Source organism: Enhydra lutris, unplaced genomic scaffold, assembly GCF_002288905.1.
Source record: "Enhydra lutris kenyoni isolate GAN:26980312 unplaced genomic scaffold, ASM228890v2 scaffoldscaffold2, whole genome shotgun sequence".
Classification (NCBI taxonomy): Eukaryota; Metazoa; Chordata; class Mammalia; order Carnivora; family Mustelidae; genus Enhydra; species Enhydra lutris.
Window position 1 is genome coordinate 11,735,531 of NW_019154086.1, and position 26,823 is coordinate 11,762,353.

General features: G+C 37.5%; 1 protein-coding gene across 3 annotated transcripts; it reads left to right on the forward strand.

The window, feature by feature from the left end:
* The first annotated feature begins 42 nt into the window (after positions 1–42).
* On the forward strand, positions 43–26,671 carry LOC111148475 (mitochondrial ribosomal protein L47). Of its 3 annotated transcripts, none has more exons than XM_022505046.1 (7): positions 43–167; positions 3,146–3,297; positions 4,072–4,132; positions 17,975–18,071; positions 21,523–21,653; positions 23,460–23,555; positions 26,417–26,671. In XM_022505046.1, exons 1-7 carry the CDS (start codon positions 70–72, stop codon positions 26,538–26,540), a joined length of 759 nt encoding a protein of 252 aa, XP_022360754.1. In that variant the 5' UTR covers positions 43–69; the 3' UTR covers positions 26,541–26,671. The 3 variants fall into 3 exon arrangements, with proteins under 3 accessions (XP_022360754.1, XP_022360762.1, XP_022360772.1); XM_022505054.1 differs by having other exon boundaries at positions 69–167; positions 3,152–3,297; XM_022505064.1 differs by having other exon boundaries at positions 69–167; positions 3,212–3,297.
* Positions 26,672–26,823: the final 152 nt, after the last annotated feature.

Below are 26,823 nucleotides of genomic sequence, written 5' to 3' on the forward strand. Positions count from 1 at the left end.
TCCGGTCGGCGTAAAACACCGGAAGTGACGTCATGTGGAAAAACGCAGTGTGCTTCCGTCTGTGGAAATATGGCTGCGGCCAGTTTCGGCGTTCTTTGCCGAAACGTCTTAACTAGCCTGAAGGTTTCCAGGTCGCTTGTAAGTCCTCAGGCCCTAGCTAGCACAGGGTAAGTGATGTGAGGAATAGGCTTGTTCTCCTCTCCGGTTTTAGATCTTGTTTGGCCGCCGAGATGTTGAAAACCGCTGAGAGGTCGTGCGGATGGATGAGACCGAAAACACTAGCGTGAGGAGGGAATAACCTTAGAAAAGTCTCCCACCTCCGACATTTCCGTTCCTTTCTCAAACATTTTATTGTCATTTACTGAGGACCACGCAGTCCATGGGGTCTGTGGATACCCAGTATTTGTTGAATTAAACCTAAAGGTGCAGGCGCATGCCGTTTGGCTGGGTGAGTTGCACTGAAGAGTTTTTGGTTATGGAACGGAGCCAGGTTTGGATGGATGAAAAAGAAGGGGGCCTTTGTAATTCCATAATCAATCATAAAGAGACTGTTTAATAATGTTCAGTGGATAAATGAAACTCAGATGAACGGAAAGTAGCCCTGCAGGTGTGAAAAAGGAACATGCTACATATGTTCATTATTTCTGGCAAGAGTTTGTTTTCTAGACAGACGAACTAGAGTTTATGGTGTATGGTTTCCTCATTTATTTTGGCTTTTATGTGTAATGAGTTGAATTTTATACATAGTTGGGTATGTCGGATTTTTAAAAATTATTTATTTATTTTAACTAGGCTCCAGACTCCTACGGTGATAGGACAATAATGAGTGTCTGTTATGTGCTACAATATTATTGCTTACGCTTTCCTAAGAGATAATATTTTTTTTTCATTTCGTAGAGGCTCAAAGGTTGTAACTTGATAAAGGTAACGATCAATTGTTTCTTTCTCATCATCCTTTTTTCTTCAAAATAAACTAAGATTTTTATTAATGAATACCTGTTCATTTGCAGACACTTTGGAAAATAAGACAAAGTGTTTTGAAGAAAGTAATAATTTTTGCCACTCATACATAAAGATTTCCTTCCATTCTTTTTAATTTTGCATATGTACACATACAATGTGTATATACACATACACATGTAATTTTAGAATAAGGCAGAATCGTATTTACATATATGCAGTTTTGTGCTTTATTCTTGTTTCCCCAACTTTTTATTTTTAAAAATTTCAAACCGACAGAAAAGTTGTAAGAATAGACAAAAAATAACCATATGCTCTTCATCTTTATTAAGCAATCCTTAGCAATTTTGTCACATTTTCTATGTCTCTGTATATCCATGCCTTTATAATTTTTTTCTGAGCTATTTGAGGCATGTCAGAATTGCAAACATCATGACACTTCAGCATATATCTCCTAAGAACAAGAGCACTATCTTAACTACATACAGTACTACAGTGATCACGCTGGATAATGTAGTGTCAATATATTACAATTACTGTTCTTTTATCTAGCATACAGTCCAAATTGAAATGTCATCAATATCTTGCTAATTTCTTTTTCTTTCTTTCTTAATTTTTTATTCAGGGTCCAATCAACAATCACTGATGGCATTAGTTATGTCTCCTTCATTATCTTTAATCCAGAACATTTTTTGTAAAATCAGATTATCCTGATTTTTAGATTATCCCTCCATTTGAATTTGTCTGATTGCATCCTTGGTTTAGATACAGGTTAACTTTTTTGGGAAGGAATACAACACTTGTGATGTAATTTGCTTTTGTGTTTTCAGTGATTTCACCAGGTTATTAAATATTCTTTAAAAATATGATTTTTAGGGACATCTGGGTGCCTCAGTCAGTTAAGTGTCTGCCATTAGCTCAGGTCTTGATCCCAGGGTTCTGGGATTGATTCTGTTGGGCTCCTTGCTCGGTGAGGATCCTGCTTCTCCCTCTGCCTACCGTTCCCCCCTGCATGTGCTCTGTTTGTGTGTGTGTGTGTGTGTGTGTGTGTCTCTCTCTCTCTCTCTCTCTCTCTCTCTCTCTCTGACAAATAAATCTTAAAAAAAAAAAAAAACCAAAACCATGATTTTTAAATTACTTCACAATAATGTCATAGAAATGAACAGTAATTGAGGCACTTAGGTGGCTCAGTCTGTTGAGTGTCCCAACTCTTGATTTCTGCTCAGGTCATGATCTTAGGGTTGTGGGATTGAGCTGCCTCTCCCCACACGCAGGCTCCACACTTAGTATGGAGTCATCTTGAGATTCTCTCTCCCCCTGCACAAGTACATATGTGCATGCACACACTCTCTCTCTCAAATAAATTAAAAAAAAAAAAAAAAAACCCAAACGCACAATTTTTTAACCATTTCCTGGTTGCATACCTGCATTATTATCTACTTTTGGATATCACATATAATGCTTTAATAGACATTTTTACTTATCAGTTTCCAGCTATAGTATTTTTAGTTGATATTTCTAGATGAGGAATTATTGGATTGAAGGGGGAAGCATGGAAGCTTGTGATATATGTTGCAAAATTAACCTTCAGAATGTCTTTATCTGCTCATAGAACTACTATCAGTTTATGAAAGGCCTAAAAATGTTACTTTGAAATATAATTGTATCAGTGGGGGGGGGGGCTGACTGTCTTAGTCTTTAGAGCATGAGTTTAAGCCCCATGTTGGAGCCTACTTAAAAAATAAAAAATACGGGGCACCAGGGTGGCTCAGTTGTTAAGCGTCTGCCTTCGGCTCAGGTCATGATCCCAGGGTCCTGGGATTGAGCCCCACATCGGGCTCCCTGCTTAGTGGGAAGTCTGCTTCTCCCTCTCCCACTTTCCCTGCTTGTGCTCCCTCTCTTGCTGTCTCTCTGTCCAATGAATAAATAAAATCTTTATAAAAAATAAAAATACAGTTTTATCAGTATATTACCTTCAAATCATGCGAATATATTAACCTGTGAAATTAAAGGGTAGCAACATCTGTAATGCAGTGTTAAAAATAATTTCTAAAACATTTTATGTTTGTTTTTTGTGCAGAAACATGAGTGATTTTCTTAACATTACAGATGAGAAAATGATTCTAGTTAGTGCTTATAAAATCCAAATGTTGTAAAATTTAATCACTTGTTTATATATGTTCAGTTGCAGGTTTTCTCTTAGTTTTTTGTCTAAGAACATACCAAATATCACATCTTTTCACCAGTGTAGATTACTTCATACCACATTGTCAAGGAAAGGACTGGAAGAATTTTTTGATGACCCAAAGAATTGGGGGGAAGAAAAAGTGAAATCTGGTAAGATATTTGGGTTGATCAATGTTAAATATATTTATTGAACCCTTTATCATTTTGGGATTATTCATGCACCTTGGAAATCATTTAGGTGTTCGTTTTTTTCTTTCCTTTGGGAATGTCAAAGAAAATTAAAAGGATAATGTAATACAGAGTTAATTGTTGATTGGCAGGTGGCAAGAGGTTTAGAAGAGCAATATGTTGAAATTATTAACTGAAGGGCACCTGTGTGTCTCAGTTTCTTGAGCATCCAACTCCCAGTTTTTGCTCAAATTATGATCTCAGGGTCAAGAGAGTGAGCCCCATGTCCAGGCTTCCTGCTCTTCAGCTGGGAATGTCTTTAGATTCTCTTCTCCCTCTGCCTGTCCCTTCACTTGCATGCACACATGTGTTCTCTCTCTAAACAAATAAATAAAATATTTAAAAAAGAAAAAAGAAATTGTTAATTGAAGTGAGATTAAGGTTTGTTTTAGATTTTTTTTTTTAGAGATAATTACATATTAATTTATGATGACATAAGATATTTTGGCATTAAGTTTTGGAAATATATTCTTTATTAATACAACATTTTTTAAATGTTATTGCCAATCACATTACTGATATTTTCATGCGTTACCTAATTTAATGCCAATTTAATCCTAATTATGTTTTACATATAATGTGATAAAACTATTATATTTTATAGATTAGCAAATAGGTTTAGAGAGGTTAAGTAATTTGCCACAGGGCACATAGCTAGAATATTATTTCATGTTGTGAATTTCATAATTTTAATAGGAGCTTCATGGACCTGTCAGCAATTAAGGAATAAAAGTAATGAAGATTTACATAAACTTTGGTAAGTATACTGAGTACATTAATATGTAGGTGTTCAAGGAGTGCCGGAGTGGCTCAGTAGAGCGTGTAACTCTTGATCTTTGGGTTGTAAGTTCAAGCCCCACATTGGGTATAGAGATTACTTAAAATCTTAGGAAATATATATGTGTAAGTGTTTGAAGTAGTTAAAGTATAACAGTGAGGTATAAACATTATATATTTGATGTAAGAAATATAGTAACGTAATTTGTCTTATAATACTATGGATGATGTATAAAATCATTATAGATTTTATAAATATGACAGGTTAAGTTACATTAAGACAAATGTAATAGTGTTCTTAAGTATTTGGGGATTTAGAAATTTTACTGTTCTACTAATCATACTAGCATATTTATACTAACAATTTTAGTAAACTAATGAAATAGAGTTTGTTAACATTTAGGCCTTCCTCCTTTTTATTACCTTATGTGTGGTCTGTAATCTTTAGCTTATTTACTCTGGGGAGTATGTTGGAGAGTGCATTTAATTGGGAATTTAGCTAGATACTTCTGGCAGATTTTCCTGATGAATTAGAGAGGGTTGAGAGAATTTAAGATAGGGTTGCATTTTTAATGGATTATTTATTTATTTACTTATTTACATATTTGTATTTATTTTTATTAAGGAGCAATTGACATAACATTGTATTGGTTTCAGGGTTACAACTTAGTGATTTGAGACTTGTATGCATTGTAAAATGATCACCTTAAGTACAGTTCAGATATGTTACTGCACATAGAAATTTTTTTTTCCTTGTGATGAGAACTTTCAAGATCTGCTTTCCTAGGTATTTTCAAATGTACAGTACAATATTAACTAATCACTATGCTGTACATTACATCCCCTTGACTTACTCATTTTATAACTGGAAATTTGTACTTTTTCACTCCTCTCACCCATTTCGCTATTAACCTTAAAAATAGTTATTTTACCAGTAAAATGGGTTTATTCAGGAATAATGGAATTGAAGTTAAGGATAAGCAAGCTATCAGAGGAATTACTGCCTATGCTCTCTTGAATTAAAACCATAGGCCAGTCTAACAAAGGAATATTATTTTATGGAGAAAGTTGGGCCAGATTGTTTTGAGTGAAAGTCCATTGGAGAAAAGCAAAGAGTTCAGGGTGATGGTTTCTCATTGGCTGAGCTGCTGACATGGTCAGTTTCTTATAGGAGATGGCAGTGTATGTCTTTCCCTGTTGGAGTCTGTAATTGATTCTTTCCTGTTGAAGATTCTTCTATTAGGGATCTGTAATTGACATTTTTTCCTATAATTGACATGGCATGTTATGGCTCCCTGCTTCAGCAACCCCTTCCATCATCTCCAGTCCACTTTAGTTAGGTTTCCTTTTATTAATTCACACTTTCCACCTTTTGGTCAAGATCTTTCCTTGAAAGCAGTGGTGTTCAAGACTCAGTTTTTCTATATTTAGTGGTATTGTCCTTCAATGCCGGGAAGGATCTTTCCTGGTTGTCATGTCCTACCTTGGAGGGAAAGTGCCTAACAGTTAGGAACGTCAAAAGCCCACTTTTGAGTAACAAGGAAGGTTAAGAGAGAATTCTCTGGCAGTTCCCATCTAAAGTTTATACTTCTCAAGGCCTAACTATTAGAGATCATCTCCTTATTAGGTGCATCATTTTTTTAAAATTTAAATTTCAGTGTAATTAAAGTGTTATATTAGTTTCAGTTGTACGATATAGTGATTGAACAATTCTATATATTACATAGTGCTTGTCACTGTAAGTGGACTCTTAATCTCCTTCACCTGTTTCCCTATCCCCCACCTCCCTTCTGGGAACCATCAGTTTGTTCTCTATAGTTAAGACTTTTTTTGTTTGTCTCTTTTTTTTTTACTTTGTTTTGTTTCTTAAGTTCCACATACGAATGAAATCATATGGTATTTGTCTTTCTCAGACTTACTTCACACTTAGCATTATATCCTCTAGATCCATCCTCGTTGCAAATGGCAAGATTTCATTCTTTTTTATAGCTGAGTAATGTCTATTGTACATATATATATACACCACATTTTCTTTATTCATCTATCAGTGGATAGTTGGGGTGCTTCCATACTTCGGCTGTTGTAAATAATACCTCAGTAAACATATAGGTGCATATATCTTTTTTGATTTGTTTCAGTGGTTTTTGGTTAAATACCCAGTAGTGAAATTACTGGATCATATAGTAATTCTAGTTTTAATTTTTTGAGGAACCTGCATGCTTTTTTCCACGGTGGCTGCACCAGATTGTATCCCCATGAACATAGACAAGAGTTCCTTTTTCTCCATATCCTTGTCAGTACTTTCTTCTTGTGGTTTTTATTTTAGCCATTCTCACAGGTATGAAATGATATCTCATTGTGGTTTTGATCTGCATTTCCCTGATGATGAGTGATGTTGAGCATCTTTTCATGTATCTGTTGGCCATCTGTGTGTGTTCTGTGGGGAAATGTCTGTTCATGTCTTCTGTCCATTTTTAAATTTGGTTATTTGTGGTTTTTTGGTGTTGAGTTCTATAAATAATTTGTGTATTCTAGATACTAAACACTTTATCGGGTATGTCATTTGCAAATATCCTCTCCCATTGTCTGTGTTGTCTTTTTGTTTTTTTGATTATTCCCTTTGCTGTGCAGAAGCTTTGTATTTGAATTGTCCCAATACTTTATTTATTTTTTAAAAAGTAGACCACATCCAATGTGGAGCCCATCATGGGGCTTGAACTCACGACCCTGAGATTAAGACCTGAGCTGAGATCAAGAGTCAGATATTTAAAAAAAAAAAAAAAAAAAGAGGCAGATATTTAACTGACTGAGCCACCCAGGTACCCCCCAATGGTTTATTTTTGCTTTTGTATCCCTTGCCTGGGGAGACCAATCTAGAAAAATGTTGGAATGGTTGATATCAGAGAAATTATTGCCTATGCGCTCTTGAAGGATTTTTTTGGTTTCAGGTCTCACATTTAGGTCTTTAATCCACTTTGAGTTTATTTTTATGTATGGTGTAAGAAAGTGGTCCAATTTCATTCTTTTGCTTGTGGCTGTCTGGTTTTCCCAACACCATTTGTTGAAGAGACTGTCTTTTTCCCATTGCATAATCTTGCCTCCTTTCTTGAAGATTAACTGACCACATAATTGTGGTTTTTTTTTTTTTTTTAAGGTTTTTTTGTATTTATTTGAGAGAGAGAGAGTGAGAGAGCAGGTATGTGAGGCAGAGAGGAGCAGAGTGGGAGGGAGAGGGCGGGATAAAGAATCTTAAGCAGACTCCCTACTGAGCACAGAGCAGAACCCTGAGATAAGGACCTAAACGAACTAAGAGAGGCTTAACTGACTGAGCCACCCAGGTGCCCTTCGTGCGTTTATTTTTGAGCTCTCTGTTCTGTTGCATTGATCTAGGTGCCCGTTTTTGTGCCAGTACCATATTCTTTTGATTACTACAGCTTTGTAGTATAACTTGAAACCTGAAATTCTGATACCTCTGGTTTTGTTCTTTTTCAAGATTGCTTTGGGTGTTCAGGGTCTTTTGTGGTTCCATGCAAATTTTAGGATTGCTTATTTCTAGTGCTGTGAACTATTGGTATTTTGATAGGGATTGTGTTAAATCTGTAGATTGCTTTGGGTGGTATGGCCAGTTGAGCAGTATTTGTTCTCCAAATCCCATGAGCGTGGAATATCTTTCTCTATGTGTTGTCTTCAACTTCTTTCATTGGTGTTTTATGGTTTTCATAATACATATCTTTCACCTCCTGGGTTAAGTTTATTCCTAAGTACCTTATTATTTTTGGTGCAATTGTAAATGGGATTGTTTTATTAATTTCTTTTTCTCCTGCTTCATTATTAGCATACAGAAATGCAGATTTCTGTAGATTGATTTTGTATCCTGTGACCTTACTAAATTCATTTCTTCTAGTAGTTTTTTGGTAGAGTTTAGGGTTTTCTACATATAGTATGTCATCTGCAACTAGTGAAAGTTTTATTTCTTCCTTACCAATTTGGATGCCTTTTATTTCTTTTTGTTTTCTCCTGTGGCTAGGACTGTACTGTGTTGAATAAAAGTGGTGACAGTGGACATCCTCATCTTATTTATGACCTTAGGGGAAAAGCTCTCAGTTTTCCCCCATTAAGTATGATGTTTGCTATGGATTTTTCATAGATGGTCTTTATTATGTTGAGGTATATCCTCTAAATCCACTTTATTGAGGGTTTTTATCATAAACAAATGCTGTATTTGTCAAATGATTTTTCTGCAGCTGTTGAAATGATCATATGGTTTTTATCTTCTCTCTTGTTGATGTGATATATCATATTGATTGATTTGCGAACATTGAGCGACCCTCTCATCCCAGTAATAAATCCCACTTGATTATGGTGACTTATTTTTTTAATGTATTGTTGGATTCTTCTTGCTAATATTTCATTGAGGATTTTTGCATGTATATTCAGCAGAATATTGGCCTGGAGTTCTCTTTTTTTGTAGTCTTTATTTGGTTTTGCTATGAGGATAATTCTGGCATCATAGAATGAATTTGGAAGCTTTCCTTTCTCTTCTATAAAAGAATAAGTATTATTCTATAAAAGAATTATTTTATAATAATAGAATAAGTATTCTATGAAAGAATTCTTTTTCTATATTCTTTTTTTAAATTATTTATTTATTTATTTTTAAATAGAGATCATATTGACTTATGAGTTTGTTTTTTTTCAAGATTTTTATTTATTTATTTGACAGGCAGAGATCACAAGTAGGCAGAGAGGCAGGCAGAGAGAGAGGAGGAAGCAGGCTCCCTGCGGGGCAGAGAGCCTGACGTGGGGCTCGATCCCAGGACCCTAAGACCATGATCTGAGCTGAAGGCAGAGGCTTTAACCCACTGAGCCACCCAGGCGCCCCTTAAATTTTTATTTATTTTGACAGAGATCACAAGTAGGCAGAGAGGCAGGCAGAGAGAGAGGGAGAAGCAGTCTCCCTGCTGAGCAAAGAGCCTGATGTGGGGCTCAATCCCATGACCTGAGCCGAAGGCAGAGGCTTAACCCACTGAGCCACCCAGGTGCCCCTTTTTCTATATTCTTATTCTGTAAAAGAATAAGTATTATTCTATAAAAGAATAAGTATCAACTCTTCTTTAAAAGATAGAATTCTTGGGGCACCTTAGTGGCCCAGTCAGGTAAGCATCTGTCTCGATTCCAGCTCAGGTCATGAGATCAAACCCCATGTCAGGCTCCTCACTCAGCAGAGCGTCTACTTGAGATTCTCTTTCTCTCTCTCTGCACCTCCCACCTGCGTGCCTCCCACCTATGTACATGCGTGTGGTGTCTCTCTCAAATAAATAAGTAAATCTTTTAAAAAATAAGTAAATAAAAAAAAAAAATAAAAGGTAGAATTCCCCTGTGAAGTGATCTGGTCCTGGACTTTTGTTTTTTGGAAATTTTTGATTATTGCTTCAGTTTCTTTGCTGGTAATCAGTCTGTTCAAATTTCCTATTTCTTCCTGATACCGTTTTGGGAGGTTATATGTTTCTAGGAATTTATCTATTTCTTCTAGGTTGTTCAGTTTGTTGACACATTTTCATAATATTCTCTGACAGTCCTAGTCCCTTCTTTGTCATCAGGTGTTATTTATGATTTTGTTTGGGTTCTTTTGTTTGGGTTCTAGCTTTTTTTTTTTTTTTTTTTTTTTTAAATGAGTCTAGCTAAAGGTATATTTGCTGATCTTTTCAAAGAATCAGCTTCTGGTTTCATTGATCTGTTCTCTCTTTTGTTTTAATTTCTATTTCATTTATCTCTGCTCTAATCTTTATTACTTCCTTTCTCCTGCTGGTTTTGGGTTTTGTTTGTTGTTCGTTTTTTGCTTCTTTAGGTGTAAGGTTAGATTGTTTGAGATTTTTTTCTTGCTTCTTAATATAGGTCTATATTGCTGTAAATTTCCTTCTTAGAAATGCTTTTGCTGCATCCCAAAGATTTTGGACCTGCTGTTTTCATTTTCATTTGTCTTCATGTATTTTTTTAATTTCCTCTATTTCTTGGTTGACCCATTTCAGTTTTTAGTAGCATGTTATTTTAACCTCCATGTATTTGTGGGTTTTTTTCCAGATTTTTCTTGTAGTTGATTTCTGGTTTCATGGCATTTGTGGTCCGAAAAGATGCATAGTATGACTTTGATTTTTAAAAATTTGTTAAGACTTCTTTTGTGGACTCATGTGATCTGCTCTAGAGAATGTTCTGTGTGCACTTGAAAAAAGAATGTGTATTCTACCATTTTAGTATGGAATGTTCTGAATATATCTGTTAGATCCATTTGGTCCAATGTGTCATTCAAAGCCACTCTTTCCTTGTTGATTTTCTGTTTGGATGATCTCTCCATTGATGGAAGTGGGGTATTAAAGTTCTCTGCTAGTATCGTATCACTTCCTTCTTTTATGTTAGTAGCTGCTTTATATGTTTAGGTGCTCCCTTTTTGAGTGCATAAGTAATCACAATTGTTATGTCTTCTTGTTGGATTGTTCCCTTTGTGATTATATAGTGTCCTTCCTTGTCTCCTGTTCTAGACTTAAATGTTTTAAAGTCTATTTTGTCCAATATAAGTATTGCTGCCCATTTTCCTTTTGTTTCCATTCGCATGATACATACTTTTCTATCCCTCCGCTTTCAATCTGCATGTGCCTTTAGGTCTGAAACGAGTTTCATGTAGGCAACAGATAGATAGGTCTTGCTTTTTTATCCATTCCAGCACCCTTTGTCTTTTAATTGCAGTGTTTACTCCATTTACATTTGAAGTAGTTATTGATAACTAGCCATTTTATCACTGTTTTATGATTGTTTTTGTCCTCTGTTCCTTTTTTTCTCTTGCTCTCTTACAGTTTGCTGGCTTTCTTTCGGGATATATTTGGATTCCTTTCTTGTTATTTTTTATATATTGATTACTGGTTTTTGATTTGTGATTTACTCTTAGGTTTATATATAACCTCTTGTGCATATAGCAATCTAATTAGGTTGATGGTCACTTAAGTTTGGAACCCATCCTAAAAGCACTACATTTTTACTCCTCTGCTTCTCATGTTTTATGTATATTGTGTCATACTTTACATCCTTCTATTCTGTGAATTTCTTAACTGATTTTTGGAGATATACTTACTGCTTTTGGGCTTCTTACTTTTATTCCTGCTTATGGTCTTTCTACTCAGAGTCCCCTTTACATTTCTGATAAGGCTGTTTTAGTGATGAATTCCTTTAACTTTTGTTTGTCTGGGAAACTCTTTATCTCTTCTTCTATTCTGAATAACTTTGCTGGATGATACAATATTGTTAGTTGCAGGTTTTTTTTCTTTCAGCACTTAAAATATATCATGCACTGTCTCTGACCTGCAAATTTTCTGCTGAAATCAGCTAATAGCCTTATGGGGTTTCCCTTGTATGTAATTGTTTTCTTTAGCTTCTTTTAAAATTCTTTCTTGATCACTATCTTTTGACATTTTAATTACTGTGTGTCTTGGTGTGGACCTCCTTAAGTTGATTTTATTGGGTGCTGTCTGTGCCTCCTGGATCTGAGTTTCTGTTTACTTTCCCATGTTCAGGAAGATTTCAGCTATTATTTCTTCAGATAAATTTTCTGACCCCTTTACTCTGTCTTCCCCTTCTAGGATCCCTGTAATATGAATATTATTATGCTTGATGGTGTTCCTGAGTTCCCTAAGTCTATTTTCATTTTTCCCCCCCTCTCACATTCAGCATGATTGCTTTCCATTATTCTGTCCTCCCGGTCACTGATCTGTTTTTCTGTTTCCTATAGTCTACTTTTTATTCTCTCTAGGGTATTTTTAATTTCAGTTATTGAGTTGTTCATCTCTGATTAGTTCTTTTTTATACTTTCTGTTTTTTGAGGGTCTCACTGAGATCCTCCATTTTTTTCTCAAGTCCAATGATGATCTTTATGACCATTATTTTAAATTCTCTATCAGGGCACCTGAGTGGCTCCGTTGTTTAAGAGTCTGCCTTCAGCTCAGGTCGTCATCCCAGGGTCCTGGGATCAAGCCCTGCATCAGGCTCTCTGCTCAGCAGGAAGCCTGTCTCTCCTTCTCCCTCTGCTTGTATTTCTTCTTTCACCATCTCTCTCTTTCTGTGTCAAGTAAATAAATAAAATCTTTAAAATAAGTAAATAAAATAAATTCTCTATCAAGAAGATTACTTAACATCTGTTTCGTTTGGGTCTCTTGCTGTGATTTTTATCCTTTTCTTTCATCCTTGCCCCTCCAGCATAGGTCCCAAGATTAAGAAACAAATCTCTCTCCTGTATACCCTAGGATTCTTTCAGACTGGTGCTGTTTTGTATCTCAGTGGAACTGTTTGTTGTACTGTCTCTTTAAGAATGGGGACTCCATTTCCTCTCATCCTCAACTCTCTTGGACCCAAGCCTGCTGCTTTTTGAAGTTTAAAGTGTTAAACCCCAGTGATTGTAAGAATTTGAGAAATTAAGCCCCTCTGCTTTTCAAAAGCAGATGTTACAGGGATTCATCTTCCCAGTGCAGGTCTTCCATGCTTGGGGTGCCTGGCACAGGATGCAAGAGTATGCAAGCCTGGTCTGGGCATGCTGAGAAAGCTGTCTCATCACACATCTGCTTCAGTTCCAGGAAATTCACACCTTCAGGTCACTGGATTTTGTGCAGGTCCAGTGAGGGTTTTGTGCTTTCCTTAGATGTGTCATGTGAATGCAGGATCCTTTTCCTTGGAGTTCGGTGGCACAAGGTTGAAGAGAGTCTTTCTGGAGGTGTCTTTTTCAATAGATGAAATCTTTAGGTTACAAAATATGATGCTTAAGGTTGCCGTCTCCAGGGAGTGCACTGTGAAAAGCATTTTTTTTTTTTTAAGATTTTATTTATTTATTTGATAGAGAGAGAGACAACACAAGCAGCAGAGACAGACAGAGAGAGGGAACACAAGCAGGGAGAGTCGGAGAGGGAGAAGCAGGCTGAACAGGGATCCCGACGCAGGGCTCAATCCCAGGACCCTGGGATCATGACCTGAGCCAAAGATAGACGCTTAACCGCCTGAGCCATCTAGGTGCCCCTCCATTACTATGTCTTCAGTGGCCTTAATTAAAGGGATGGTGGCAGGAGTGACTCTGAGACAAGGGGAATCCACATGCCACAGGGTCTAGCTGTTAGCTGTAATACTCTGTAGGTTGTTGATGGTCCCCATGTTTTGGCGTGAGTACTCCCAAGGGCATTCCCTTCTCTTTTACAAAGAGGAGAAAAGAAAGTTGATGATTAGGATGTCCAAGGGCAGGGTACATTACTAGGCTTTTTTAAAGTTCCAAAGGTTACGTTTTCCTGACCTTCCCAAATAATAAAGTCAAATTTGTCATCTTTTAGTAAAGCATATAGAGTTTGAGTCTTAAGAGGGAATTTTGGGATGCCATTTCCAATGGTAGCCAGCAAGTCCAAGAAAGCCTCATAGTGGATGCTTAGTTTTAGGTTTGGGGAAGTTCAGGATGTCTTGAAGTCTGCCTGGATCCAAAAGTCCTTGTTCTAAGATCAGGTGCCCTAAGTATCAAACCTAAGTTTGAGCAAACTGCAGTTTATTTTGGAGAGCTTATGTCCCTTTAAGGCCAAAAGTTGCAACAGTTAGTTGTTTTCATCCTGTGAAGAGTTTTGAGAAAGGGAGCAAAGAGGCAAATCATCTACATATTATAACAACATAGACCTTACAGAAAACTATATGATCTAAATCAGTTTTTAAGGTTTGTGAGAGTAAGAAGGACTCTCTGTAGGCCTGGGGCATTTCTGGCCTGGTATATTTCCCATTCTTCCCAAGTGAAAGCAAAAAGATTAACTGTCCTTATCAGCTAGAATACTAAATATGTACTGCAGAGGTCAGTTACAGTGGACAATCTGCTTTCAGTGGAAATGAATGTCAGTAGCAGATGGGGGGCGGGGAGCCCTTAGGAACAAGGTGCCAAGGGATAACAATGTTATTTATTGCTTGGGCTAACCTCCATCCTTGGCCATTGGGTTTTCTTACAGGTAAAATAAGGGTATTACAGGGACTAGTGTAGGGATTAATGCACTCGAGAGCCTGGTTATCTTTTATTATGGGCTTCTTTATTTACAGGCTGTTCGTTAATTCCGGGGACAGATTTTGAGGGATCTGTTTGAATCTTGATGGGAGATGCACTGTGGATTCTGCCAATAACAGTTGAAGATCTTACTCATAAAGAGGATGGTAGGGGTGCCTGGGTGGCTCAGTGGGTTAAAGCCTCTGCCTTCAGCTCAGGTCGTGATCCTGGGGTCCTGGGATCGAGCCCCACATTGGGCTCTCTGCTCAGCGGGGAGCCTGTTTCCTTTCCTCTCTCTACCTGCCTCTCTGCCTACTTGTGATCTCTGTCTGTCAAATAAATAAATAAAATCTTTAAAAAAAAAAAAAAAAAAAAGGATGGTAGCTGATCCAGTAGGGACAAATGATCAGTGTCCACAGACTCAGCTATAGTGCTGTCAGAGATGGAGCAAATAATAGATGTCAGAGGGCCATTTAATTTACCTAGTTGGCAATTTTGATTACTACCTTCAAATTCCAGAATTATTTCCCTGTCTTGGAAGAAAGGAATTCTGGTATGGTATTTTTCTAAGAAATATTGGCCCAGTGGGGGCATAGGAACTAAGGAGAAGATTGTTTCTCTCAGAGTGCCTAGACAAATGGGGATCGGTTCAGGGATAGGAACCTGTTGAGGTGTATTAGCCATCCCTACTATTTGAGCTGTTTTAGCTCTGAGGCAGAGACTGCTTTATAGCGGTGGGTTGAGAACCTAGAGTGTAGCTCTCACATCAGTAGAGACAGATTCATTCCCAATCTGGAGAATGGTTTCTCTGAGGTGATTAAGAGGGAGGATTGGGAAAGCTGTTGTTCCTCAGAGCTCTGTCATTGGGAATTAGGAAGACATTGGAAAGGCCGGCTAGGGGGCTGAAGGCTCCTGGAGCATTTCAGTTGGTGATGGTCTTTTTTGTTGTTATTGTTGTTGTTGTTGTTGTTGTTGTTTTTAAACGTCCTGGCTCTTTGCAATAATGAAAGTAGGAGGGTTTTTGTTTTGTTTAGGGCCCTTATTTGCAGGAGTTGAAAAGTAAGAATTTTAGTGGTCTTATGTGTTTCCTCCAAGGATGCAAGTAAGGTTATTTACCAAATTAACTAAATCTGAATAGTTTCCCTTTCCATCCTGGTCCTTGTAACTAAACCAAAAGTATCTTGGTTCATTCCATTAGTAAATATATTGTTAAATGTTACTCAAGTGGATTCAGCATATTAAAGGAAGACCAAATTGTCTTTAAATTTGCTTTAATTTAGAAATTATAAATTAGAAATAATAAATTACTATTATAATTGACTCCAAATTGTCTCAAAGAAAATTTAAAGACAATTTGGAGTTGGTTATAATAGTAATTTAATGACAGATTCACCAAAATTTTGCATATAATTCATTCATTTCATTCATTCTAGTCAAGGGGCTTAGAAAAAAGTACCGTATTGCTTGGTGGAGCGTTCCAGTGAGGGTTCTAGCATCTTGCCAAAAGTTAGGGGTATGTTTCTCTAAATACTTTTAGGATGTTTCCATCAAGTTTCATCTAGTCTTTGGTCTACCCCTCACCAACAAGGATATAGACTAATTATCAATCTGAGACACCAGGTTGATGAGTTTGAATAACTGTGCTGAATTCTTCAGCAGATCTCTTGGTGTCCTCAGTCACTTTAGGGAGCTCTTTAACTATGGCCGCAATTCAGCCTTAGTTCAGTGACCATAGATAGGTAGGGTTTATTTAGACCCTCAGAAGACTTAATTTTAAAGGGGCAGGTTTTAATAGGTTCAGGAAAGGAAAGGACAGAGTAGGAAAGGTTTAGAGGAAAAGAGAAGTTTGGTGAGAATCAGCATGGGGGAGCAGGGGGTGTGGAGGGTGAGGCAGTGCAGAAGGGAAGGAGGGTGATGGCACCGGATGTGCGGCCTGAACACAGGTGGCTGCTGTGCATCCTGAGACAAAGAAGATAGGAGGGGAAAAGACCTTATGAGCCTTTTTGTCTTTTTAATTGTTTGCCTCTTAGTCTAGAAATTATATTTTTGCAGAGAGGCAGTTTTAGTTTCCTAATAATGTGTGGCAGTTTCTAAATACCAGTCAATCCCATTCCATCTTGGCGGTTTTAGAGCCTTGGCTGTCCAGTTCAGTTTTGAAAGAAGTAAGTTTAGGCTGATTGAAAGATCTCCCAAACAGCCACTGAAATCCCAATTTATAGTTGTTGGATATCTCGGGGGCCTGGAACTTGCTATTGGCCTATAAAGTGGGGGACAGTTTTCGGGGACTGGAAGCCTTAAATCTGTACAATCTGGCTCTACGGGGAGTGTCAAAGTGGTGGAGAAGTGGTGTTGGAAAAGTCAACACGTATTTGGCCTCAGGATGGAAAAAACCTTTCATTTGGCATCAGAAGTGTTATGTGTAGAACAGCACAGCTTCATTATAGAGCAATTAGTTGTATGAAAGCACTGTTACTTAGGTTATTGGTAAAGGGCTAGGCAGGGCTGTTAGTGTTCATCTTGGCTAAAACCAAACAATTTCTCTTCTGCAAAATCATCATCTTCCACAGCTCAAGATACCCCAATGCCTTTGTGTTGTTTTCAGTGCCCTCCACATTTATTACCTTTCCTTTCTTCCAGCTGTAAATCTCAAACAGATTTATTCATAAAACCTACACCCACACTTCAGCTCTGCCACTTCAGTACGTTTGGTCATGTTTGCTTTGCTTTCCTTTCTAGCCTAACAAATCCCATCTCTCTGAGGCTTTGCTTATCATCCTAGTGAGAAGAGATGTGTCCCCTCTCTCTCACTTAATTCTTTTGGTATTTGTCTATACCACTTAATATACACATTACATTCCAATTTCTGAGGCAGCATAGTAGAATGAAAACAAAAATAATTAATGCACACAAGGAGTCCAGAATTTGAATCTTGAATTAGCTGTGTGCCCAGAATAGCTTACTTCTGTCAGCCTTACTTTTTTCTTTCAGAAAGTGTTAATAGTACCAACCTCAAAGGGTTGTTGTGAGAATTAAATGAGGTAATATATGTAAAATGCTTAGCACATTGCCTGTCATAAAATAGGCACCGAATGTTATCTTCCATCTTCTCTTTCTACTTGGAATATAGGGAATTTTTCTTATGCTTTTTTATAAACTCTCTTGGTACTTAATACAGTTTATGGTGGAAAATTTATGAAACAAATGAATAAGAATCAATTACAGCTTTGTTTAAAGGATAATTCTTCATTTTTTTTTTTTTTTAAGATTTTACTGATTTGACAGAGAGAGATCACAAGTAGACAGACAGAGAGAAGGGGGGAAGAAGGCTCCCTGCTGAGCAGAAAGTCCAATGCAGGGCTTGATCCCAGAATCCTGAGATCATGACCTGAGCCAAAGGCAGAGGCTTAACCCACTGAGCCGCCTAGGTGCCCCTAAAGGATAATTCTCTGTAATGATATTCTATAAATCAGCATTTCTAAAGGACTTTTGAATACAGATCATAAGTTTTGATATCAAAAATTACAACCTTAGGGGCACCCAGGTGGCTCAGTTAGTTTAACATCCAGCTCTTGGTTTCGCATCAGGTCATGATTTCATGGCTCCTGGGATCAAGCCCCAGGAGGTACTCTGCGCGCAGCCCGAGTCTGCTTGAGATTCTCTTCCTCTGCCCCTCCCCCTATACTCTCACTCTCCCTGTGTCTCTCTAAAATAAATCTTTTAAAAAATTTACAACCTTAATGTAACCATAGACTAGCATCACAAGCTTTGTATTCTTTGCTGTAGGTATGTCCTACTGAAAGAAAGAAACATGCTCCTAACTCTAGAACAGGAGGCCAAGCGGCAGAAATTGCCAATGCCAAGTCCGGAGCGGTTAGAAAAGGTAACATTTATGGGAGGCTGAAGACTCTTGGGTGGGATAAAAGCCAAAAGATATAAGTGTATGGTTCTTATTTTTCTTGGCAAGTGGATTTCTTTTTTTTAATTTGTTTGATCTTTAGTAAATGTACAGAGCTGTGCAACCTTCACTATTTTAGAATATCTCCATCACCCCAGAGTGAAGTATCATGCCTATCTGTAGTTACTCCCCATTCCCACCCGCAAACCTCATTAGATAAGTGGACATGTGTTTTTATTTCTCTTGGGTAGATATCTAGGAGTGAAATTGCTGGGTTGTATGGTAAATCTATGTTTAATGTTTTAAGAAACAGTCCAGCTGTTCTCTAAAGTAGCTGCGCCATTTTACATTTCTAATTCCAATTTAACTACTTCCTTATGAACAAGGTCAAAGTTTTAATACTTTTTTTTAATTGTGGTAAACAGATACCATAAAACTTACCTTTTTAGTCATTTTTAAATGTATAGTCCAGTGGTGTTAAGAATATTCACATTGTGGGGCACCTGGGGGCTCAGTGGGTTGAAGCCTCAGCCTTCGGCTCGGGTCATGATCCCAGGGTCCTGGGATCGAGCCCCACATCGGGCTCTCTGCTCAGCAGAGAGCCTGTTTCCTCCTTTCTCTCTCTCTGCCTGCCTCTCTGCCTACTTGTGATCTCTGTCAAATAAAAAAAAAAAAAGAATATTCACATTGTTGTGAAAAGGTCAACTATTGTTCAAATTAGGTTTTCTTCATTAAAAAAAAAATTCCCAGGGCGCCTGGGTTGCTCAGCCAATTGAGCAACGGACTCTTGATCTCAACTCAGGTCTTGATCTCAAAGTTGTGAGTTCAAGCCCCACATTGGGCTTCATGCTGGGCATGGAGCCTGCTTAAAAAAAAAAAATGCCCTGGGTTCATTATTTCCACTCCTAGAGGTAATCATTATACATGTATCCCATTTATCCATCAGAATTTTTCTCTGCCTGTAGAAGTGTGCCTATTTTTATTTACATTAGATAATTCCTCTAATTTGGTTATACTGTATAAACTTTTCTGACATTGGCATTTTCCCCTTACCTTGTATATGCTGGCTATCTTTTCCTATCAGTATATGCAGATCTGCCTTTTCTTTTTTGTGGCTGTACACATGTAAGCTGGTTCTTCCATGTGGAAGTTTTTTGTTTTATTTAGTTAGATCTCTCAGGGTTTTTTGCCTGGATTGCTTGCAAGTCAGCTATTTGTTGATGTGTCTGTGCCAGAGTAGATAGTCAGTGAGAACAGAGCTACCAAGGAAAATTTTTTTTAAACCTCAAATGTATGTGACATACTACCAAGGAAAATTTATCAAGAAAAATATTTAAAAAGAATTATTCTCAATTTAAGATATAAACTGAAGATTTGGAAGTATGTGTAAGGACACTCTTGGCTTTGAAATAGTTAAACTAGAAAGAAAGTTCTTTGAGGTTGGCTTGTTTTGAATAAGATGTATCTAATTGATATTCCGATTTTCCTTCTTATCTGGTGGCATGAACATGAGTAGTCAGATGTTAACTCTGTGGACTGGGTAACCATTTAACTTTCTTCGTGAGCTAACATTCGATTTCAGTTAGGCGCCTCAGAAGAAACCTTGCATGGAGGAACTCTAATGTAGTCGGTTCACAGCCAGGCTTACTAAGTTCCTAAGGGCTGCACAGCTTCATATTAGGCTCTGACCAGTCTGGTTTCTTCACTCTTCTAAGTTTGGGTGTCTTCGAAATAGGATTCACCGTTCTCATCCATCTTTTATTTCTCAGAGATTTTGTAGAAATTCATATAGTTAAGAGGAAGTACATGTGGATTCAGCTGCTCAGTGTGGCTTTGATTGAAGAAGGGAGAATAGAAGCACTGAGTGTGAGCTGAGTGTATGGGTTATGAGGTAGTCTATCTAAATTTGTGGCTTTCATATCTCTTTTGGGTCCCGCAGCTACCTGGAAGACCTTTTTTTTTTTTTTTTTTTTTTTAAGAGTGCACGCACCTGTTCATGTTGGGGAAGGGCACAGAGAAAGAGGAATAGAGAATATTAAGTAGGCTCCATACCCAGCATGGAGCCCAGTGTGGAGCTCAGTCTCATGATCCTGAGATCATGACCTGAGCCAAAGTCAAGAGTCAGACAGTTAACCAACGGAGCCAGTCAGATGTCCCTAGAAGATTATAATCTAATCTGTCATCTCTTCACCCCCACACGCCCCCCCCCCATTTTTGAGAGCTCTTTTAAGAAACAAATGTTTATATGCAATATTTCTATTTGTTATGATGGCTCACAGATAATACATAGAACCAGCTAAAAATGCCTCTCTGGTATTTAGAGCTATGAAAAAATTCAGCTTATCTGTCATTATAGTCCCCAAATATGAATATTTATTTATAAAGATATATATATTGCCTTACCAATATATTATCATATGCATTGTAAAACTCAATAGAAATGTTAAAAGAAAAAGATAAAAATAAATAGAGGTTCTAATAGGATCTTCTTGCTTCATAATGGATCTTTAGAGATTAGGATCAGGGTAGACTGATATTCTGTTCTTGTAATAGTAGCAGCTGCCAATTAGGTCAAAACATCAGTGTCTGTGTTGGGCACACTGATTAGTTGAGGCCAAAACATGGGTTTTAATATTAAAAAGTAGCAAACTGTTATCACTTAATAGTTCATTGAGTTTTGAAATAACAGGAGTCAGATGGGGTCTCTGTAAGGAATCTCTACAAGTGTAGCCCACTCCAAACAAAACTAATACCTACATATATATATGGAAATCTAAGTAGATCTTCATTTAAATGAAACTAAACTTTTGGGGCACTTAGGTGGCTTAGTCAGTTGAGCATCTGGCTCTTGGTTTCAGCTCAGGTCATGATCTCAAGGGTTGTGAGATCAATCCCCGAGTCAAGCTCATCCTCAGTGGTAGTCAAGAATCTCTCCCTCTGCCTCTCCTCCAACTTGTATGCACTCGAAGGTTTTCTCTCTCAAATAAATGAATCTTTTAAAAAATCAGTAAAACTAAACTTTTTAAAAAATTACAAAAAGTGGTATTATAAACACTCATGTATGCCTACCTGTGCCAAAAAGACTCTTAGGAAATATTTGACAGAATGTTTGGGTTTTTTTTTTTTTTCCTTAAAGATTTTATTTATTTACTCGAGAGAGAGAGCACAAGCAGGGGGAGAAGCAGGGCTCCTGCTGAGCAGGGAGCCCATTGTGGGGGTTGATCCTGGGATCCTGAGATCATGACCTGAGCTGAAGGCAGACGCTTAACTGATTGAGCTGCCCAGGTGCCCCCAGAATGGTTCTTTGACAAAAATATTCATTAAGATTTTCTGTAGCATTGTCTTTGTATGTTCTCTCTTCTTTTTTTGGCGGAGGCAGGGGGAGTAATTTGCTGTAGGTGATTGTTCCAATTCTGTCTTCTTATTCTCTTACCAGGTAGTAGATTCCATGGATGCATTAGATAAGGTTGTCCAGGAAAGAGAAGATGCCCTAAGACTTCTTCAGACTGGTCAAGAAAAAGGCAGACCTGGTGCTTGGAGAAGAGACATCTTTGGAAGAATCATCTGGTACATAGTTTCCACTGTGGTTTTTCTAAGATGAGAGTGGCAGTCTCATGCCTTATTCTCCTGTCCAGTATCTTTTATAAAAACTCTCATCATATGAAATATATTATAGATGTATCTAATGTAAACAGAGGTCCCCAGGCCCCTTTGGGGCCCCAGAATATGAATGAAGGTAGCATTATCTGGTAGGCCAAGCACCTCATTCTCATGATTCAGTTATCTGTAGGTTCTTTATAACAGTAGTTCCTAATCTTATGTCAATCATATGACTTTTTGAGAATTTAATTAAAGTTACAGATCCTTTCCCTAGCAAAATGTACGTGTGCACATACAATTTCAAAGGGTTATAAATACGAATACCATGAAGCTAATTTTAGGACACATACCTGCCCATTAAGAACCTGAGATTTTAAAAATTCTAAAAACAAACAAAAACAAAAAGAAGTTCTTAAGGAATGAAACATTGAAACCATTTCACATGAAACCATTTCAGTGTTTGCTTGCATTGCCATCAGGATAAGCCCTAGTCCAAATTATGAAACAGTTTATTTTCATTACATCTTTCCACCTTTTGTCCCTCTAGTTGCCAAAGTTATGTCAGACCTTGGGAGAGGATATGATAATAAACATTCAAACTGTGTAAATGAGAAGACGACCCCCAGTGTAGTCTGTCTCTTCCAGGGCTTTATTGACATTTGGACTGAGCTGCTAAAAGGAAGCATACTTAGTAGAATTTTAAACATCAGTCAACAAAATGAAGAAGGCATTGTGTGTGGTTGGAGACTTTTCCTGTACTCTTAAAATTAAATAAAATAATACTGCTTACTCAGTAGATAGGATCTTTTAATGGAGTTTGCAGTAATGGGGCTGCTTGTAGCCAAATGTAGGGGAGTAGCAGTATGTCTAACTGTGTAATCCAATACAGGAAAGAGAGAAATTACCAAAAGTAGAAACTTTATTTTTTACTAATATTATTTGGATTAATCCAGTTGAGATCAATTAGGAAAGGGTGAGGATAAAGGAGAGAATCTCTGTCGATATTAGAATTAAATGAGTGCTCGTCTCCAGATTTTTTTTAAATTTTGCTTTTCATCTTTTCCAGAGCTAAACAAAGTAGTGAACAAAGCAATTACATCATCTTTCTGATGTAACTTATTAACTCAAACATTATAATTCCTGTGCCTTCTCCCTAATTTTCTGTTGCATGTTAAAATAGTTAAGATAGCCTTTTAAATGCAGAGCTCCTTCTTAAAAACATTTCATCTAAGGTTTTTTTTTCTGTCAAAAAGAACATGTGGCGGTGCGCCTGGGTGGCTCAGTGGGTTAAGCCTCTGCCTTCGGCTCAGGTCATGATCCCAGGGTTCTGGGATTGAGCCCCACATCGGGCTCTCTGCTCCACAGGGATCCTGCTTCCCCCCTCTCTGCCTGCCTCTCTGCCTACTTGTGATCTCTGTCAAATAAATAGATAAAATCTTAAAAAAAAAAAGAACATGTAGCATATTATGTTAATTATATTAACATTGCAGTGGGGAGCAGCAGAGGGAAAGAGAATCCTAAGCAGGCTCTGGGCTGAGCATGGAACCCAGTGCAGGGCTTAATCTCATGACCCTCAGATCATGATCTGAGGTGAAATAGTCGGATGTTAACCAACTGAGCCGTGCAGGTGCCCTGTAAAATCTTTTAAAAGCCAGTTACATCTCATTTTATTGAAAACATATTTAGCTCAAAGATGGCTAAAACTGTTCATAAAAAGTGAAAAATATATTAAATATTTTCTGTTAAGGCAGTATCTTTTTGTTTTCTTGGCAGGCACAAATTCAAGCAGTGGCCTATACCTTGGTACCTAAATAAAAGATACAATAGGAAACGATTCTTTGCAATGCCCTATGTGGAACGTTTTGTCAGGTGAGCACAAATACCTTTAATAATGAATATTTAGAGGACACAAGTTAAACTTTTATAGAAGTAATATATGCACACTGTGGGGGAAAAAATAGAAGAAAAAATAGAAGAATCAGGTAGAAAAGATGAAATTAAAGTCATCCATAATCTTACCATCCAGCAATAGCTGCTTTTGACATTCTAGTGTGTATCCTTTCAAAAATGTATTGCCTTTCTATTCATCAGTCTGTATGTAAGTACATGGTTAAATCCCTCTCTAGTATGAAAAGAAAGTCCAAATACTTCAACTGCATAACTTATGAGTTCATGTTATTGCATGAAAAGGGGCGGGGGTGTCTTTTGTTAGGTTAATGGTGTAACTTTTGGAGAGCACCTAATGATGGGGACTGGTTGTTGTAGGAACCAACTTTGAATAGATGGTTGAAACTTTCAGTCCCACTCCCTGATTTCTGGAGAGGGGAAAGGGGCTGGTGGTGAATCAGTTGCCAGTGGCCAGTGATTTAATCAGCTTGTGCCTATGTAATGAATCCTACATAAAAACTGAAGAGGCCAGGGTTCAGGGAGCTTCCCTGTTGGTGAGCAGTACCTGGAGACTGGAGGAGAGTGGGACACCCCACTCTTTGCCCTGTGCACCTCTTCTGTCTGGTTGCTCCTGAGTTTATATCCTTTTATAATAAATCAGTAATGTAGTGAGTAAAGGGGTTTCCTGAATTCTGTGGGCGACTCCAGCTAATTAATCAAACCTAAGGAGGATTATAGCCTGTCAGAAGTACAGATAAGAACCTGGACTTTAGGGGCGCCTGGGTGGCTCAGTGGGTTAAGCCACTGCCTTCGGCTCAGGTCATGGTCCCAGGGTCCTGGGATCGAGCCCCGCATCGGGTTCTCTGCTCAGCAGGGAGCCCGCTTCCTCCTCTCTCTCTGCCTGCCTCTCTGCCTACTTGTGATCTTTGTCTGTCAAAAAAAAAAATAAAAAAATCTTAAAAAAAAAAAAAAAAAAAAAGAACCTGGACTTTAACTGGCATCTGAAGTTCAAGGAGGAAGTTGTGGGAACTTCCAGTCTGTAGCAGGTTCTTGAGCACAGATGATAGTCTCTGATGCAATTTCCATGTAGGTAGTGTCAGAAGTAAGTTGAAGTCTCAGACATTCTGCTGGTGTCTGAGAATTGCTTGGTAAGAGGGTGCTGTTGGGGGGACCATCACAAGTGGAATTAGGTCCAGAACCCTTTTATATAGTACATCCATTCTGCATCGGCATTAAGCAGCACTTCTCTTTATCATCAGTGCTCTAGATGCAGTCAATCCTTGATTTAATTCTTCCTGCAGAAGGTCTCCAGAATCTGTCCTTTGTACTCCATCTCTACCCTAGTGCATTCCCCCTTCATCAAAATGAATTATTGAACATCTTCCTCACTCCAGTCCATTCAAATACAGCTTCCTGGCTCATTTTCCTCAAACCTTTTATCACACCAGTGCTGTTCTGAAATCTGCAGGAGCTTCATGTCTACAGAACAAATCCAACTCCTTCCCACCCATTGTTTCCACAACTTAGTGTTACTGCATATCCTTCATAAAACTCAGACCCTTCTCCTTATTTCCTGAACAGTCTTGCTTATTTTCCTTTTGTTGCTTCTTTATCTACAGGTCTGAAATCTCTCCACCATTCACATTTTAAGGCCCAGTTCAGATGCTAAGCAACTGAAGAAATTCAACTGCACTGTTGTTTTTTTTTCCCTCCATAGCTTCTCCAAACCTAAAGTGCCATTTGGTTCTTTTGTCCCTTAGTCACGTAAGGTGAAGCTATAATTGACTTCTAAAATAACATATGAGAATTTATGAATCCAGTGTCACTCTTACAGGCTTTATACATGTTCTAATTGTTTTTGAACCTTTTTTAGCCTTACCTTCAGAGCATGAAGCATAATTGTTCTGTTCTTAAGAATAGCAAACCTTTATTCTTTCATATGGGTTTATTGATTTTTTTCTTTAATGGCTAAAATTTAGTTGGAGCAAAGACTGATGAATAGAATGGGTAATCTGGTTTCAGCTTTGCTAAGTCTTTATACTGAATTTGCAAAACACCTTATATTTTTAAACATCTGTACCTATTTTGTTCTTCACCCAGATAGAACTCTCATCTCAAATTTCTATGACCTCTCCCACAGCACTGGCATATTAAGTTATTCACTACATATCTCTTAATTCTTGTTATATTTTATATAAACTTATGCCTAGTGACCAATAAAATATTCTGGAAAATATCAACTTAAATACAGTAAAGGGTTGACATCCATGTATTTATCATTTGTAATTTTGATTCATAAGTGACCCTAGAGAGCACAGTAATTTAGCTGAGGCACAAATGCTTCATGCTCCAGGATGCTAATGGGTATCCACAAACTCACATAGAGAATGGTAAGTCTAACTAGCACCCAAGTAGCATCTCCTCGTATAAGTTTGATTCTCTCCATTATAGGGAAAATGATATGGTAGACTGAGTGCTATTTGGAATCAGGGAATTCCTAGAAGCCTCATGATAGATCTCAGGTACAAAAATCTAATAAAACTAGTGCTTTTAAAATAAACTATAAAAGGTAGTCCAGTCTGTTACAGGCTCACAAGATCTATTCATTCTTTTCAGATAGGAAATAGAAGAATTGCTGTAGGGTAACAGATGGTTTTGATTTCAAGTCTATCTTTGACTTGTGTCAGTTTACAGTGATTATTCAAGTTTTATAGTTTATATGACATACCTAAGATGGAGGCTGGCATGATTGAGGCTTTTAAGTAACTGATTTGGACATACCTTGATAGTATTGAATAACAGGGGAGTAGTTTTATATAAATTGTTATGCTTTTATATTCTAGATTGAGACTTGAGAAACAAGCCCGGATTGAAGCAAGAAAGAAAAGCTTAGAGAAAAAGAAAGAAAAATTTCTTCAGAAAAAGTTTCCACATCTTTCTGAAGCCCAGAAGTCAAGTCTTGTCTAAATGTTTGAATTCTTAAGTTGGCATTTTGTTTTCCTTTGATAAGTCTATATACAAACGTAAATGTGTATTACGTAATTTTACAAAGAAATTGTGTTTTTAATCAAATAAATGTCAGCTCTTTCAAGGGTTAACGTGGCATGCTAACTCTGGAAGTGGTCATGCTTCTGCCAAAACTTTTTTAAAAATCAGGTATAAAGTTCAGACACCCACTTTAGAAATTCTGACATCTAAGCAGAGTTTAATTAACATCACCTGTACCTTAAGGTGGGAAAGTGATGTCAAC

Excerpts from the sequence above, each read along its gene's own strand:
- LOC111148475 (XM_022505046.1), top strand. The coding sequence starts at position 70 with ATGGCTGCGGCCAGTTTCGGCGTTCTTTGCCGAAACGTCTTAACTAGC. Across the intron at positions 18,072-21,522 it reads GTCCGGAGCGGTTAGAAAAG|GTAGTAGATTCCATGGATGC; the intron begins GTAACATTTATG and ends TTCTCTTACCAG. Across the intron at positions 23,556-26,416 it reads TATGTGGAACGTTTTGTCAG|ATTGAGACTTGAGAAACAAG; the intron begins GTGAGCACAAAT and ends TTTATATTCTAG.